Here is an 18,140-nt window from a genome sequence, read left to right as displayed (position 1 = left end):
TCGTTGGGAATCAGGATTGAGGGAAGAAAATGAGTTATTAATTTCTCCCCATTTACACTTTCCCATTCAATCTTTATGAATGTAACTTTAATGCTACTTCACTAAAGCAACATTCAGATATATAAGTATATATAAGTTGTATTCATTGTATTTTCCCATTGAGTGCAGATGTGTATAAGAAGGTGGATTTTTATCCAAACAAATTGGTGTTTCTACTTCAGAGGAAAACATTGTAGGCTGCTACTACATGTCGTTACTGGATAAATAGGCTGGTAATTAAATTCTCTGTTCATCGACCAATCGACAAACTGTTCTGCCTTAATTGGAAGCATCAATAAAAGGCCTGGGTTGAAAACCCGTTAACTAACCTAACCCTTTAATGTCATCCAAGCATTTACTAACAGATGATTTCCTGATCTAATTTTCCAACAAATAAAAAAAAAAAAAAAGCTGAGACTTTAATTTCTGCTTGCTTAGTAGCCTAATGCTAAACAAACATATGTGGTAGGCTACATAACGAAAGGCTTTTTTCATGTCTGAACCATAGACTGTAGGCTATGTTACAGTCTATGGTCTGAACCAGAGGTGTAGCTATCTGTTTTTAATACGCGAGTGAGGCTTCTTATCACAACATATATTGTCTTTGGCCATTTCGCTTTAGGTTACGTCCTACGCCATGACGTCAGAACTGAGAGCGTACGAGCGGACCGTGGGGCGGACGGTACTCGGAGGAGGGGTGCTGCTCGCTCAACGTCCGTGTCAGCTCCAACAGTTTGCTATCACCCGTGTAAGTGTGAAATATATTTTTAGTTAGTTTTTTCCGGGTGGATTTACCGTCAGTTTGTGCCTCTGTGTGATGTGTGCTGCGTCTCTGTGCCGCGATGAAAAGCTGTTTAGAATGTCGATGTAGCGTTAGATGTTTTCATCGAAACAGCAGCTCTGTGCAATGACACACTAACGGGACTGTCAAACCGAGTCCGTTAACACAGCAGACTGTATATAAAATACGGTAGGTTAACACGCTGCTGCTACTCACTGAATGCCACTGAACTTACATTTCAACGATTTAAAAAAAAAAAAAAAAAAATTGTAGCTTTATACACGTTGCTTCACGTGTTTTTACAACATAAACGAAGGTTACTTTAACGTTAATTCTGTAGAGCGTAAAGTATGTTGTTAGCTACTCAACTTATCTTTCGTAACAGTCACGTTATATCTAATCTCCTGTGGTGTCATAGCATTCACATGCGGGCTTTTTGCTGCAGTAGCCTATTTCAGCACAAATATTAAATTGTAGAATATTATAGTGTACAGCAGGTTTGTCTCATTGCACATAACATAATTCGTTGTTTCAGGAAATACGATTTTGTTTTAAGACTTCGCTGGCTTGTTATGGACTTAAAAGTTGTGATTAGCTAGGTGTTTATTTCCAGTTAATTCATGAAACTTTTTTATTTTATTTACTGTGATGCTGTCACATAAATGTGTCTGTCTCTCATGATCTTAGCCAGGGGACCAGTTGCAACCTACACGTTTTAATAGACCCTCAGCATGGTTTATTTCAGTCTCAACTGACTTAATGCAATCTGATGGGCTAAAGACATTTCATGGCCCGGTAAGGATGGACATCCCGCAGCCTCATTATTACATCTCATGCCTAGTATTTTTCATTAATTACATTTGATGCCTACAATTTTTTTTACAGAGGAGCATTTTCCCTCTGCAACCTATTATTATCAGTGTCTAGGAGACAGACCGAGAGAGAGACATACACACTCTCACACACAGGCAGGCAGATGCAGACTCTACAATGTGCCAAGGAAGCCTTTTTTCCATCTCACTTTTTCTTCTCTTTCTCGAAGACCTGTGGGCCTGATGAAGTAGCAGGTTGTTATCTCCTCTGCCAATGAAGGAAACCCACTACATCGTCGTGAATATGGACTGAAGGTTTGTTTTCACCCACTTACTCTACTCATCCATTCTGATAACTGTGCTAACTGTTTTCATCTCTCTCTCTCTCTCTCCACTGTACGAACAGTATACATACACATATAGAGTTTTTTTTTTTTAAGTGTCCGGGATATGTATCCCACTGTGTTCATTATACTATGCTAAGTGGCTGAGAGAGCTTGGCTGCCCCTTCAGGGCACTGCAGCCATTCATGTCTCACTCCGACAGTCAGACCACCATGATGACGCTCTCCTCCTCCTCCTCCTCCTCCTCCTCCTCCTCCTCCTCCTCCTCCTCCTCCTCCTCTCTTGCACTCACTGTGTGCCCTCCCTGTTGGGAGCTGAGCTTAGAATTGAAAAGTCTTTGTAGGAGTGAAATGTGTTTGTGTATGTGTAGTGTTTGCGCACACAATGCTAACAAAATAGAACTCAGTGGTCCCTAAAGATGGAGTTGCCACCTCCTCTGATTTGAGATCGGCTTCATGTAACACTTTAGCATCGGATGTGGTGAAGATGTGCTTATCCTAGACCAGATCACAAGATTAACAAAGCTTGCTGTATGCTTGCCTGACTGTCACAGGGGCTGATTAATTGGCCGTGTGTACAGGAAGCCAGACTTTCTCACAACTAAGCTGCACACTGACACTGGTTTAGAAAGATGACATGAAGTAGATTGTAGTTAAAAGTATACATGTGATGATTTCATGTATTACCCATATTGGTATTGGAGACTTCTGTTGTAAAGACTTTAGATGTTTTGATAGGAAATGAAGTAAAAAGGGAAGAAGTTAGATACTGTACAGTGTGGTTTTACTTGTGTGTGACATCACATGTCCTGTAGACTGGCTGTGATCTTTTGATTATTTACATTAAATATAATAATGTATGTGTGTCTATTTGGCAATGTACAATTTAGAGTTGGGTTATAAAAGATAACACAGTGAGTCCGTTAAGTGAAATAACAATATCATGCATAAATTATTGTTCTGCATGCCAGTAATATTTCTATATAATAGTTTGATTTCTTTTACAATCAGCATGAAACTCCTGCATAAGCAAATTGCTTCTGATATTTTAGGGTTTGTTTAAATAAGTTACATCTCCTCTAGTCTAGGTACTCCGATTTCTCCCCATAGTTCAAAGATATCCAGGTTGGGTGAATTGGCCATACATTGACCTCTAAATTGCCTATGGATGTGACTTTGTTTGTCAGTTCATGAGGATATGTTAGCCCTGTGATAGGCTGTACTGTGTCCAGGATGTACTAGACTTCTCGCCACATGTATGCCATGCTAAGGCTTCAGCCACCTGCACCCCTGAATAGGATAAGTGGTATGGAAGATGGATGAATTGATCCAGAATATTTTGCCACATTTAATAATTCAATAAGTAAAGAACATTTTGACCAGAAACAAACCCATTTCTCTTGTTTTATGCTTAGTATGTCCCCTCTGCTGCAGATGAAAACATGTTGTCTAATGTAGAGAGACATACAGCAAAGACCTGGGTTAAATTCTTGGCAGCGGTACAGATCTTCCGGCAGTGTTTTTGTGTATGGGAAGCTGGTAAGCAATCATGTCTTGCTGCACTAGAGTCCTTCTGGTTGTTGAGGGCACCTGGACGAAAGTGTGTAGCACAGAAGGCACATGGCTGTAAAATTTTTAGACAAAAAAAAATGGCATATATATATATTAGGGCCGGGACTCGATTAAAAAAATTAATCTAATTAATTAGAGGCTTTGTAATTAATTAATCGAAATTAATCGCATTTTAATTGCATAAATATTTGACCTGAGAACAGTGAGAAGTAATTTTTTTTTACATGGATTTTTAGTATACCATTAAATAATGACTGAATACATAAGCTTAAGCAACAAAATATTGTTTATTTTTGTTCAACCAAGTCCAGCAGACCAGTGCAATTTTTGCCATTAAGTGTAGCAATAGCATATTTAGAAATATAGTACATTTCAGAAATTCAGATAGCCTATAGGTAGGTAGACCTTCTGTAAACTATGTTTTTTTTAAGTAAAACACAATACTTTCAAGTACATTCAGACTTAGTTACCCTGGTCCTTAAACCAGTCATCTGGTGGAGTGTAGGTTGGGTGTGGGTCCTTGTACTCGGAGTCGGGCTAACGTCCACGCTAGCTGCTAAATGTTTTGCGTTGAGGTGATACTTGAGGCTCGATGTGCTGCGGTGATATGCGAATTCCTTGTTGCATAGCTTGCACACAACCATGCTCTTATCGACGCTTCCATCCGTTCGTTTTTTATAACAAAATGTCCCATCCGCGGGGCCAACCAAAGCGGTCTCGTCAGCTTCTTCGTTCATGTTCACTGTGGTTTGTTGTTGTCTGAAGCCATGAACGCTAGTTGGTGCTCCAGTATAATCGGTCCGCCGAAACTCATCCAGTGAGAAACGTCCCGCGGTGCAAAAATAAGTGTGATTAAAATGCGTAAAAAATGTTTAACGTGTTATTTTTTTTGTTAATTAACGCGTTAAAGTCTGTAATTAATTAATCTTAATTAACGCGTTAAAGTCCCGGCCCTAATACAATTATTGATAATGCTCAAACCCAATGAACATTTCTCAGTAATCTTGTCAACGCCGTTTTTACTTCATAATAACATAATTGAGGTGAAACAACCACCTTATGAAAGCTATCATCTAGTGTTATGTGGTTTTACTATATTTAAAGTAATAGGTTATACTTTTAATTTCGTTGTCCTTTTTTTTTTTTTTTTCTTCAAACAAATAATGTGAAAATGTTCAGTAAGAGATTCAAAAGGATTCAGATACTGAATATGTTTCAATGCCTTCCTACCAGCAAAAGCCATAGCCAAAGGCTTTATATTTTCAGGTTGTCTGTACGTCTTTCTGTACTTAAGTCCATCTCTCCTATACTCGTGAAGGCGATATCTCAGGAACGCCTGGAGGAAAATGTCTTTAAGTTTGGCACAAACGTCCACCTGCACTCAAGGATGAACTGATTAGATTTTGGAGGTGAAGGTCACTGTAGTCTGGCTTATTAGATGTACAGTGCTGGGATAAAGCCAGTCTCGCGCACCGGCTGTCCCTCCCCTTCCGCTATCCCCCTTATCTATTTTACAAGGAGACCGTCGCTGCATCAGGGACTTAGTGCAGCCCAGGACAGTCGTGATTCCAGAATAGATAAGCGGTGTAGCCACACCTAGCTGTGGAGATACTGTAGGTCTGGCAATGGGAGCCTAAGGTCACCGTGACCTCACATCACACAATCTTTGGCCATAATTCAAGAATTCACATGCTAATTATGACAACATTTTACACATATGTCTGATGGAATAAAATGTTGACATGATGACATTTTAAACCCCAAAGGTCAAATTCACTTCACTTATCATAATGTTCTACAAAACTGCTTTTCAGGCCATTATTCTACGCCATACACTGGAACAGAAGAACAGACATTTGGTCGGATACTGAATTAGTAACACTGATCTTGGGTGCCCACCTTGAAACTGTGGTAAAAGTATAAATCTTCTGTGCTGCCAGGTTGGAGATGTGTGTGTGAGATGCATCTACGTTTTGCCTTTTATTGAATTCCTTCAAAGTCTTGCATATATTATATGAGTCTGGACAGACACAGACGTAGACTGCAACATTACTGGTTGGTGGAGGCATACAACTTTGATGCGGCATTCTAGTTTTTTCAGTCCTTTGGAGTCTAAACAATTTCAGCATCATTCAGGCAGTGCTTTGACTGTTCTCTCAACCAAAGGTCAGCCGTGGCTAAAGAGGAAGTGTTGTGTCTCAGAGAGGAAACACTCTTCCCCCCACCCTCACTCTCTCTCTCTCTCTCTCTCTCTCTCTCTCTCTCTCTCTCTCTCTCTCTCTCTCTCTCTCTCTCTCTCCCCCTCTCCCCCTCTCCCTATCTTTTTATTTTGCCAATGCCATCAAGAAACATTTACTAGTAAAACGCTGTACCATCGTGCTTTTCATGTGGACAGACTGGGTTTATCCTCTCCAGTAGGAGTGACACCCACACTTCCAGAATGAAGGTGAAATTCCTTTATAAAAGCTGTGGTTTCTAGTGGCAACGAGCTGCCTGCTTCCCTTTGATCCCTTCCTGTTTTAAGACGGAGGCAGAAAAGAATCAGGGGTCACACCGCATCACAAGCGTTTTCACTTTAAAAATATTGTAGTATTAAAGGATAGGTTCACGTAGAAAATGTTTGAAGTTTGGAAGATACCCACCTGATTTGTCTAGTAACCGGCGATCAGTCCATTTTGAGGCAGTGTGAGAGTCCTGTACGGTAGCCTCTATCTATCTCTCTATTTTAAAACAGTATGAGGGTAAAAAACGAAACACAGGCACTTAACTGCCCAGGAGTTTGTGTAACAGCTGACTGTTTCCTGCAGCAAAGTCCAGCACAATGCACAGTCGCTTGTCTCTTTTTTTTTTTTTTTTTTTTTTAAATGAAGCTGCCTTCAAGTGCAGTCAGAAATGTTGAGATTTATAAACGATCTGATGGATAACAATAATTTTGAAATATACAGTCTACTTGTGCTACACTGGGGGGGTTAAAGAACACAACAGGACAACACACAAATTGGCCATTTAATGACACTCCCACTGCTGCACAACCCTGCGGCGAATAGCTGGACCGCCTCATTTAGTCTGAATGAACCCTAAGAGCTTCAAGACCAGAGCTTGGATGTGCTGATCCCCACAAATCCCCCCTATTGGGCTGTAGAGGTGTCTGGTTACCTGGGCTCAGAGATCCGGCTGAAGAGTTATTTAAATATGTGACGATGTGAATGATTTATATCTGACTGGGTACAGTTGTTCTCACCTGCTGGCACCACAAGGAGCCAGATGCCCTTTGACCTGTGAGCCTGGCAGGTTTCTCTCTTCAGTCGCACAAAGTATGTGTTGACGCTGACACGCGTTCCCTTTCCCATTCCTTATGGTTTTGCGCCTTTAACACAATCTCTGGTATGAGATTTCAGCTGGTGTGTCGGTGGTTTCCAGCCTGTTGACAGTTGATGATGCCTTGCCAGAGCTGGTGGAATATGAGCTATGTTGGCCAAGTTGGCCTGGCCACTGTTAAACACCTGTCAGTTTAGTGTAAGTAAAGGCCACTTTGCAGGGATTAAAATGCATTATATACTCTAAACATACATACTCTACTAATTTCTCTAAAAAAAACCCATTGAGAACATCTGTCTTACTAATAAACAGCAACAAAATGAGATCCTCAATACCACCACTCCATCAGCTAAGACAAATGAGTTCTGCACCGAGTGTTGTAGTTGTAGTCAACATGGACCAGTGTCTGTTCCATGCACATGGTGAATTATTCATTAGGGCACTTGCTGTGGTGTTGAGCACAGATGCAAAGGTGTGACTTAAACAAGGCATCCCCAGTATATGTATAGCTCCGTCCCACATGTTAAACATGCAGCCTGATGACTCACAGTCAATCTTCAATTATGTTTGACTTCACTGTGCTGCTTTCTAGATTTGTTGTCTGACCCCTCTGTACAACCTATACCTCATTGATACATGTAATACTTACAGCCCTGTACAACTGTAATAGTTCCTCTGTGGAGATAAAATTAAAATAAGTTGTCTTTTTGTTGCTTTTTCTTTGCAGTTTTCCACCTCACAGACTCAGTTAGGTATTCAGATTACTCAGACTTGCTTTATACCCAGTATACCACCTGTTGTTCCCTTTGTGTGGGTGTGTATGTGTGCATATGGGTAGTTTTTTTTTTGTGATGAACATTTTGTATTTGTTTTCACAGCAATATGAGTGGGGGTTGCGATCGAGGGATGTAGTTACACATGGCAATGGCTCCTATTGCCCAAGAGATAAAATTACCTTTATAATATTGGGTATCCTCTGCATCCACACATGAAGATTGTGCTTTATTTAAGCTAGCAGTCATACATGTTCAAGATTAAAAATATTTTGAAAAAGTGTATCCAGGTTTAACACAGATATCAGGTATGAATCAGTCTCCAATAATAGTCTTCTTGGAAGCTGTACAAGCAGACATTTTCCATTCTTTTGAATGCAAGTCTGTGATGTCATTAAGAAAATACAGATGTGTGGTTGTGGTTTTTAATGTCTGCATGTGTAGGAGTAAATGATTGTGTGTCTTCTGGTTTGTCTTGTTCCTGGAAAGCTGAGCGCAACTCTGGTAGCAGGCCCTCCCTTAGGGTTTCATCTTGCACAATAGGGCGTTGTGCCTGCCTCTGTCGGGGAACTACCTGTCATTCACCTCCTCATTCACACACACTCTGTACTGAGCGCCCGAGGTGAACCAGACACGGCTTGGCGTAACACGCCGTGGATGAGATGCCTTTTATCCATTCTTTCAGTCCCTCTGTACACCTCTATCTCTCATCTGTTACTTATTCACTCTCCCTGTCTGATACAAAGAGTTGTGTCTCTTATCACACTCTTTGCAGTATGCTGAAGTCATCTCCCGCACTGTCAGAACTGACACAACTGTGCTATTCTCTGCCGCACACACACGCACATAAATACAATAACGATTGTTCCCGTTTCCTGCCTATGCTGTCATTATGCAGCTGCTGAATGAGATATGGTCCAGTTTCCATCGGTCAAAGACAACACACACAAACACGCACATACGTATGCACACATATGCACATTTCCACACAATATAATTCCGGCTATCTCTCTCTTTCTCTTTCCTTTTATGGCTTTCCCCGATTAAAAACACACACATATTTGTGCATGCGCTCGCACACAAACATCGCTGCCAGAACTCGCTGGCCTAATTCCCCTCTTATTGATGTGTGTCTGTCAGTGAAAGAGGCGCAGCACAAAGAGCAGCGATGGGCCTGTGTTTGGTTCAGAGGGAACAAAGACTGGTCTATTCCATGCCAGCTCTCAGACTCCTCTGGAAACACTGGATGGGCTTGTTTAGGCTATGGCCATATATTTTGAGTTAACCGACTGTATGTTTAGCAATGAACAACAACATGGCTGCTTTGGTGTCAAAAGAGCACAGGCCAGATTGACCCCCACTTGTGCTGGTCAGGCACAGCTTTTATGTCAAGAGAAGAACTAAATACAAGAGTGAAGAAGAGTAAGTGATCAGGTTATTGTGTAGATATTTGTACTGTGACTATTGCAAAATTTGCATGAAAAGACTAACACTTTGCATTGTAATGATACATCATTTATCTCAGGTTCTGCTAGATTGCACATTGTCTGCTTTATCACTTAGCTATTTGAGCTGATCTCTTACAAATGTAACTCTGGGGGCTTAATCTCCTTTTAAGTAATCACATTGGTGGTCTTCTTTGTTTCAATAATGATAATGGATGTGATTTTAGAACACTTAAGTTCCACAGCTTAATTAATATAACCTTTCTGAATGAATGAAGCTGCAGCTGTTTTCTATCCAGAAAGCAAAAGTGAACATTTACAGGGAGCTGTGATATTGTTATTTCTTGTTAAACACTAGCCAGAGCTTTGTTTAAATAAAGCAAATAAATCAGTTAAAAACAAGATTATTTATCAAGTATTTATCACAATACTCAATCTTGGATCCATTATATTACGGTTATTCACACATGCTTGTCACAGTGTGTAAAATGACAAATTGTCAGTGTGAGCTGTTTTTTTTTTCTTTCTTTCTTTTCTTTCAGTCTGCCAGAGCTGTGCTGAGCTTTCACCATCTCTCGAAAGACAATGACAGCAGGCTTGAACGAGTGGCAGTTTGGCTGAATGGAATGAGCTGCAGAACTAAGGACAAGGACGTATGTGTGTGTATTTATACAAGGGCATGAGTGAGGGTAACAAAGTTCCAGAGAGGCCATTGTCCATGTGGTCGTTTGTGATCCACCTTTGACAGTATTGTGACATTTCTGAGAAACATGCTGACTCGCTGATCCCGTCTGTCACCGACACCTGTTATTCACTGATAATCACTGGTCTGTTTCTGTGGAGGACAGGGCTTAAATAAACCAAAATGCATCCATACATGTTTCGGAGGTTGATCCGAGGAGAAGGTGGAGGGAGAATGTTCTTAAGAGGATCACCAAAGTATCAAATTTTTGTTAACATTATCTGGAGCAAACACTGTTAAACATTTCAGTGTTAGGAAAAAGGATATTGAACTTAAGATGTCTTTCTCTTTTACATTATTTTTCTAATTTAGTTTTTCTCAAATGCAGAATAATACTAACTTTTCAGTAGCATGTTGGCACACTGTCAGAGTAGTATATCTTGGTGAAATTAAGTAATTTGGGTGAGAACAGGACAGTCGTCATTCAAAGATCCATCTAGTGTTCTTTTGCGTCATTACCTCATAAAGGTGGAACGACAAGCCTTGCTTCAATTAAACAAAGATGCAAGACATCTCACACATACACAAATATACATGTACACAAAGTCTGACAGTAAACCTTTGTCCTCTAAAGGCTCCTGAAAGAGGATTTAGTTTGAATATATAACCGTAGGCAATCAAGAAAACATTCAATCTAGCTTGGGATCATCCTGGGGATGAAGGAGGGGATTTATAGACACAGAGGGAAAGATGGGCACCGAGGTCGGGACAGGGCTCCAGCTTCAGTACAGGATTAATTTAGGTTTACCCCTCCACTCACAAGCTCGGAAAACCCCACAGTGCTCCAGCATAATCAATTACACCTCACTGTGACGGCCAGAAAATCATTTTGAGGGTGCATGCAAAAACAAGTATGCATGTATACTACACAGGATTGTGTGTGCATGTGTACTTAAACCTCAGGCCGTGTGGGTGTGTGGGTGTGTGGTCATACAGCAAGTTCATATCGCAGTAATCATATAACACTATACTGTTGATATCTGCAAGCATAAGTCTTTGAGTTTGTATTTATTCCTGCAGGAAAGAAACAACAACAACAAAACAATTAAAATAGGATTGAAAGAAAGAGAAAGAAAACTGTCAGTTAAAATAAGATTAACTTAGCAAAAGAAACGGATGCTCAGTTATGTTAAATAAGAATGTTTTCATTGCAATAAACTCCATTGTAAAATAAGTTTTTAAATACTTTTCTACATACATAAATTTCTTTCCAGTTACTATAAGCAGATGTCCTTCATATATTTTAATAAGGGATATATTTAGTTCATTATTTGCAACATAATTGTGTATTATAATTAACTTTTTGTAAATGTTTTGTTGTTGGTTAAACTATTAAAATATATTGCCCAGCTGTAATCAGTAAATAAAGCAGTGTTATTATTAGTATAAAGGCACTGCCAAAAGGTTGACAGCACAATATCTTAATAGCTATAGGCCGGTGACTGAACCTGTTTATCACCTGCTCTCTTTCTCTCTGGCAGGCCATAGTCACATTTAACTGATTGGCACCAACATTATTAACACATAACCTCTTTAAAGTGATGGTTCGGAGTAATTTCACCCTAGGGTCCTTTGTACCATGACCTCGAGCCAAACAACCCCCCAGAAGCTTTTTACACCTCGGTCGAACATTGGGAGAGTTAGCGTTATCAGCTGAATAGCTTAGCGCAGGGGCTAATGGATCCACGTTTGTATCTCGTAAATGACCCCACTAATAATGCCCGAAATAATACCAAACTTCTACATTAGTACAAATAGGTTATGTACTCATAAAACGATGGATTGGAAAGTTTGTAAGTACACCAGAAGTTTATGTAAATAACACTTGCCTGCTGACTTCTGGTCTCTGCTGCTGCAAGTGTTATTTACATAAACTTCTGGTGTACTTACAAACTTTCCAATCCATCGTTTTATGAGTACATAACCTATTTGTACTAGTGTAGAAGTTTGGTATCATTTCGGGCATTATTAGTGGGGTCATTTATGAGATACAAACGTGGATCCATTAGCGCCTGCACTAAGCTATTCAGCTGATCACGCTAACCTGTCCAATGTTCGACCCAGCTGAAAAAGCTTCTGGGGGGTTGTTTGGCTCCAGGTCATGGTGCAAAGGACCCTAGGGTGAAATTACTCAGAACCATCACTTTAAGCACATCAGTATCTGCTGGTCTGAATCTGCTTAATAAACCGAAAAAGATTAAACAAGATCAGATTTAAGATCAGCTTGTGGAGAAAGTAAAAGTTGCTGTGTGAATGGGTTTATGCGCATGATACGCCTTTTCTTGGCTGTGACATTGTGGCTATTGTGAAAAGCGATATGCTACCTGCAAGTAGCTTCATGCTCGTTCTCCTTTTGTCTCTGGGAGTAGTGTAAAACTGAACAGTTGATCGTATTCATAGTGAATGTGAATGAAGCCTGTCACCGCTTCATTTATTTGAGTGTTTGTCCCTGTCTGTCCAACTTTGTGTTATTCTTCATGACCTGACAGTTCAGCTGAAGGAATAAAGTTTGAGTATATAACTCTCTATAACCCTTTCCTGTTCCTGCCTCACTTGTTTTTATTCTCTCAATGAGAGATGCTGCATGGAGGCTCGGGCTGCCTGCCTGTGTGTCTATGGGTCTCTGAGGTGATCATTGTTCCACCAATAAGGTTCCTTCTTGAGGAAGGCAGCTTGTATGTTATCAGGCATCCACTCTGGTTTTGTTAACTAGGCAGTGTGCAGCGCTGCCGGAGGCGTTCTTTGGGGATACTAAATGAGCCCGTGGAGGAACACATACACAAAGTTGTGTCACACAATATCGCCCATGTTCTGTTCAGTATGCCTATTGTGTTCGCAGCTCCGAGTGAAAATGATTATTGATTGCAAATGATATGCCTGATTGTTTGTGAATCTTAAGGTCGGTGATTAAATTGAAGATTGAAGTTTTGAATTTTAAAAATGACCCCTTGTTTTTCTTTCTTTGGTCTCCCTCCATCCCAGGTAATCCACAAGAGCGAGTCACGCTGGGCTGACAGTTGGGCTGATGGTAGGTGGGTTTTTCCCCGATGTGAGCCATTATATCTTTCCCTCTCTCACCCCTATATTCTTCTCTGCATCCTTTCTCAGCCTCATATTCCATACTAACTCCTGATTTCTTGTACCTGCTTACTTTTGAAATAATTTGTACTTTGTTTTGTGATCTTTGTATCATGCTAGCAAACCTGGATCCAGCTTGTTTTCCTTCATTACTTTATATTTGCTCATGTAACATTTGCCTGTTTGAATGTAGAATGATTCAGATGCCTGGCAAAGCTGTCACCGAGTCAGCTTGTCTGATACCATCATCAACTGATGATACAGTATTTGTCCTATATTATTTTTTAAATTACAATTGCATATTCATTTTGGTACATAAATGCAGAGTAAGGACCCAATCAGACGGAGTGTGTTTTCACAGCCAGGCGCCTTTTTGTCATTGTTTTCAATGAGAGTGAAGCGTTGTTAAGCTGCTTTAGCGGTGGTGAGCGCCTCACGTTTTTCCATTCCATGCACCTCATGTTTTTGCAGGAGCACCCCTTGAGTAGAAAAAAACTTCAACTCAAAGCTGAAAAGCGCCTGACGTAATTTAACTTCAGAGGAAAATAACGTTTGGCCAAGGACGGGTGATTCGGTGGTTGCCTAGCAAGAATAACAAAAGCATTACTCTGTCTGATCGGGGCGTCTTTAACAAAAAAGGCAGAGCGGTGCGCCTTGCATTTTGCAACCTGCAAAAGCACTCCGTCTGATTGGGGACTAATGCTGTCCAACCTGCAGACGGATTACTCTGCATTCACACTTTCTACCATTTGTATGAAATTTCAAAGATACAAATGGTCACAAGTTACAAGTGAAAAATAGTGATTTCATGTCACTGGATCTAGGAAACATTCCAGCCTCTCATAATCCATCTCCTCTCTCTCTGTGCTAGACCAGCATGGCTACTTGTTCCTGAATCAAAGATGCATGCTCCCCCTTTGGATTCATCCCTCTGACCGCCACTGAGCCGATCCAACCCTCCATCAGACAGCCCCAATCTCCATTTCCACTGTTCTCTACTATTTTCTTCTCTCCTTTTAGTCATTTTTCTGGTATGACCCTCTGCATGTCTTACAGATAGAGAGGGAAGTGTTAGCAGACTGATTAATAGGACAGTTCCTCCCTGCTATTCATGAGAGGTCAGCAGGGACACATGCAGCAGGGGGATGACAGGCAAAGGGAGTCAGAGGGGGTGGGCCCCATTTTAGGTCCTGGAGCACGAAGAGAAGCAGGGGGATCACAAGGCCCGGGGTTGAAGAGGGCCCCATTCCAGTCAGAGCACCCCTCCTTCAGTAAGATGAGCCAAAACGCCAGGGAGAGCATGGGGGTTCTTGGCCAGGGACTGAAACAGCTGTTCCAGCAGCAACGTAAACGCCTCTCTCGCTCCAACATCCCCTCTTCGTCTTCCTCCTCCTCCTCTGTAGTGTCAGCAGGTGGCTCCTCCCCCTCTGCCCCTGAGGATGCCTTGGGGCCCTGCTGTCCTGAATCTGACCACCTCTCTGCTCCTGTGGTTCCCTCTGCAGCTGGCCAGGGCTCAGGCGCTGTGGGCATGATGAGGCGTGGGACCAGCCTGCAGAGCCGCCGCAGTAAAGGATCCGGGTCGGGATCTGCGAGCGGAGACCACGATCCTCTCCTGAGAGGTAGCCCCCAGGCCCCGCACCGGCGCCATACCCACGATCCACAGCAGCACATCAGACGTCCACGCTCCTCTTCCCCCGCTGAAACCACACCCAGCAGCCCTACACCTGGATGCACCGGGGGCGATGTGGTGCTGTCATCAGGGTACCACTCCACGGAGGAGACGGACAGGGTAAGTGACAACAGCCGCGAATCATTTCACTGCACAGGCTGATCGATGTGTCTCTTTTACCCTTTCACTGGTGTCGGGCCTTGTTTGTCAGTAAACTGTTAATCAAAAGCTAAGGTTCACCTTGCTGCTGATGTTACATTCCCTGCTGTATCCGCTGTGAATGCAGAGATTAGGTCTACCATTACTGATGTCTATCAGATATCTAACTAATGAGACACATGTATAGATACAAAATAATACATAACAGTGAAGCCAATTTTTATGAGAGGTTCACAACTTTTTAAGTCTGTCTTAAAACAATTGTCAGGTGCCAGGTTTTCCTTACTTTAATCATTTATCTTGGTCATACCGGCCTTTTGTTACCATCCCTCCACCGCAGTTCAGCACTGAAACACAAAGGAGGAATTTTGCACTAAAATGACACTAAATGCTTCGGAAAATATTCACCTGATTTGACCAACTCAGACTGCTGAAGCCTTATAATAACTTATATTGTTTGTAATATAATATATTTTGTATTTTGTAACCATCACGTCCATTGGAAGGGAAGGCATTTTTTTAATGTTCAGAATTAACAGGAGGAATAAAAAGTTTTTAATGGTTTTGTTTTAGACTTACAGTAAAAGCTGCAATACAACAATTTTATACATCAATGTACTTTAAAAGTCCTTTCTTTAGTATTCTGCTTGGATAATCATCTATTTATGTAGTACTTATGTAGTCTGTTTTAAAATACATTATTCTTTTTTGTAAGACCATGGTGTGTATAATCCAAAGATCATTAAAAGTATTGAATGGGGTTACATGTTCTGCAACTTTCGTGATGTAAAAATAATCAGCATCAATTTGTGTGTGTGGGGGGGATTGGTTTGTTAAAACCTCCCAGCCCTTAACAATCTAATCTTTTACCTCAAGTTCAGATTTTTCACCACCTTACCATGATATGTCAGTTTGTTCTGTCTGCCACCAGAGGTCACTGTCAGATCAGCTAACCTGCTGTGAGCGGCACTGGGCTTGGTTCATGTGGAGGTAGAGGTGGTGTTGTCATTATGAGCTCATGTTTGTTGTAGACTAGACTGATCTTTGGGTGAAATGAATAAGCCATGCCAAGGACTCCGTATCAGTGAGTCCCATATTAAGTGATGGTTGTCTATCATTCCAGTAGTGGGCACTGGGCAGTAAGTCTAGACCTGTATGCGTTGATATCCAAGCAAAACCGATGGCTTTAATCTGTGAGCTGAATTTAAGAAATTTATTTCCCCTTTCTTCATCTGTAAAATTAAGTATCCTTCTGTCCTATGTGAGTGACCTCACCTGGGATGACAGGGCAGGGCTGAGAGCCAGACATCTGTGCTCCTTTAGTCCTGCTGCTGTGATGGACAACCATCAGCCTCTCTGTGGTCTGTGGCTCGCTCTTGGCAGAGATGATTACCTGTCTCGCCCATCTCTCAGCCCTGTCTCCGCACGGCAACACAGCAATGTCATTCAGGTCATCCAAGCAGTCGCCGTGGTTACCCCGAAACCTGCAGCAAGCTGCCTAGAGCTACGCCCTGCCTGGGTTGCCATAGTAACAGTGGGGTTGACTTTGGAGGTGTGTGACATCCTGCTGTTAGTGGAGGCATAGCTTGTCTAAATGTGAGTGTGTGTCAGGAAATGATGATTCTTTCTTTCTTTCTCTTTTTTCCTTTTTTTCTTTTTCTCACCAATTTCCCCCCTGCACTTCTGTTGCCTTTTCTTCCTCTTTCCTTCCCTTTCCCCCTCCCTATGTCCCTGGAGATAGTTAGTATAGGCAGTCAGCTGGTCCCTCCTCCCCTCCCATCTCCCCCTCCTCTTTTACCACCACCTCCTTTTCACTCCACCCTTCGGCTCACTGACAGGAAGCAGGAGGCAACCTTGCCTCGTCCTAGTTATGTGAGAGCTGAGCACTGGCTGTGTGTGATGCATGTCGTGTGAATGTCTTAGAAGAGGATGTGTGACTGGAAGACCTCTTTTTTTCTGTGTGTTCCAAATAGCACGTGTGTGTGTACACTGGAAATCATTTGGGCATTGATAGCCATGTGGTGTGAGCATCTTGTGTGAGTGACCGTGTCTGTGAGAGACAGAGCTCAGGGGATCACTGTGAATATGAGTAGAGGGCAACACAGCTGAGCTGTCTTTATCTTTGCTCGCTCGCTCTCCCTCCCTTTTTATTTCTCTCTCTCTATCCTCACTTGTGTTTGCATAGTAGACAAAAGCGGTGTGGACTAGTAATGTGTGTGCTCATGAATGTTTGGAGAGGAGGATAGCGTGTGTACCTTCAGTGTGTGTGTGTGTGTGTGTGTGTGTGTGTGTGTGTGTGTGTGTGTATGTATATAGGTGTGTGAATGTAGACTCTACCATGTGAGGCAGTGTGTACTTTGGAGGGATATCATTGGAGAGGATTAGACAGGGGTTCCAGCTGTGAGTACAATACCATCAGTCAGGATGGTACAACGCTTCAGTCTTCGTAGACAGTACTCCAAGGTAAGCTTAAAAAACACAAGCTGTTTAGTCATTAAAACCATGTCTGTGTCTTTCTATCTCCAAGATGCAGCTCCATTCATGGCTAAAGGCTCAGTTGTCGTAAATATTTTCTGCTGGCAAAGCCCTGTGTGGTAGTTTCATCTTTCTGTCTTCCATCTATTTGGTACTGTGTCAAGAGTTTGTGTTGTTTTGGCTGATTGAGCAGTGCTTTGTTCAGGACAGCTGTCAAAATAGTAAAGATTGACTCTTTTGTTAGTTGCAGAAACAATGTACACTAATATATCAGCCAGTTGACAACTGGGGAGAAAGATTTTTTTTTTTTGAGTAATTCTTGCAAATTAACTTTTTGTTTTGGTATACACAGATTTTCCAATGAGTTCCCATTTACTTGTACGTAGTTCGATCCATACAGTAAATGAGTGGTTATCTCTCTTGTTAAAGTAACACGCCAACTTATTGGGACTTGAGCTTATTCACCGTATCCCCCAGAGTTAGATAAGTCCATACGTACCCTTCTCATCTCCGTGCGTCTCGTAACTCTGTTTGACGCACTGACCACTAGCCTAGCTTAGCACAGATCCTGGAGGTAACCGGCTCCATCTAGCCTACTGCTCCCAATAAGTGACAAAATAACGGCAACATTTTCCTATTTACATGTACATGATTTGTATAGTCACAGCGTGTATAAATAACAAGGTCACATGAGACACAGCCATCTTCTAACCGTATACATACTGGGAACTATATAAAGGCGAAGCACTGCTACTTCTGCTACTTGGGCGGAGTGATTTGCTCGCAGCACCTGAAGCCCTGTGGTGAGGAGCAGAGAGTTCGCCTGGAGTTCTGCGAGCAAATCACTCCGCCCAAGTAGCAAAAGTAGCAGTGCTTCGCCTTTCTGAGAATAGTTCCCAGTTTGATGGCTGTGTCTCATGTGACCTTGTTATTT

The 18,140-nt window shown here is 41.8% G+C and overlaps 1 protein-coding gene across 8 annotated transcripts in view; it reads left to right on the top strand.

Annotated features, from left to right (window-relative positions):
* Positions 1 to 686: 686 nt before the first annotated feature.
* tmcc1a (transmembrane and coiled-coil domain family 1a) overlaps positions 687 to 18,140 on the top strand; it is a 53,510-nt gene continuing 36,056 nt past the window's right edge. Inside the window, exons 1-5 of one of the 8 annotated variants that reach the window (XM_028582898.1) lie at positions 687 to 787; positions 1,863 to 1,947; positions 9,626 to 9,736; positions 12,808 to 12,853; positions 14,406 to 14,692. In XM_028582898.1, the coding sequence (XP_028438699.1) occupies positions 9,710 to 9,736; positions 12,808 to 12,853; positions 14,406 to 14,692 (360 nt within the window). In that variant the 5' untranslated portion in view covers positions 687 to 787; positions 1,863 to 1,947; positions 9,626 to 9,709. Of the gene's footprint in view, positions 1,010 to 1,507; positions 1,616 to 1,862; positions 1,948 to 9,625; positions 9,737 to 12,807; positions 12,858 to 13,774; positions 14,693 to 18,140 lie in introns of all 8 variants that reach the window. The other 7 variants (XM_028582897.1, XM_028582895.1, XM_028582901.1 and 4 more) reach the window with 7 other exon arrangements.

Source organism: Perca flavescens, chromosome 7 (genome assembly GCF_004354835.1).
Source record: "Perca flavescens isolate YP-PL-M2 chromosome 7, PFLA_1.0, whole genome shotgun sequence".
NCBI lineage: Eukaryota > Metazoa > Chordata > Actinopteri > Perciformes > Percidae > Perca > Perca flavescens.
Note: the sequence above shows the minus strand (reverse complement) of the source record. Positions and strands in the feature narration are given on the sequence as shown.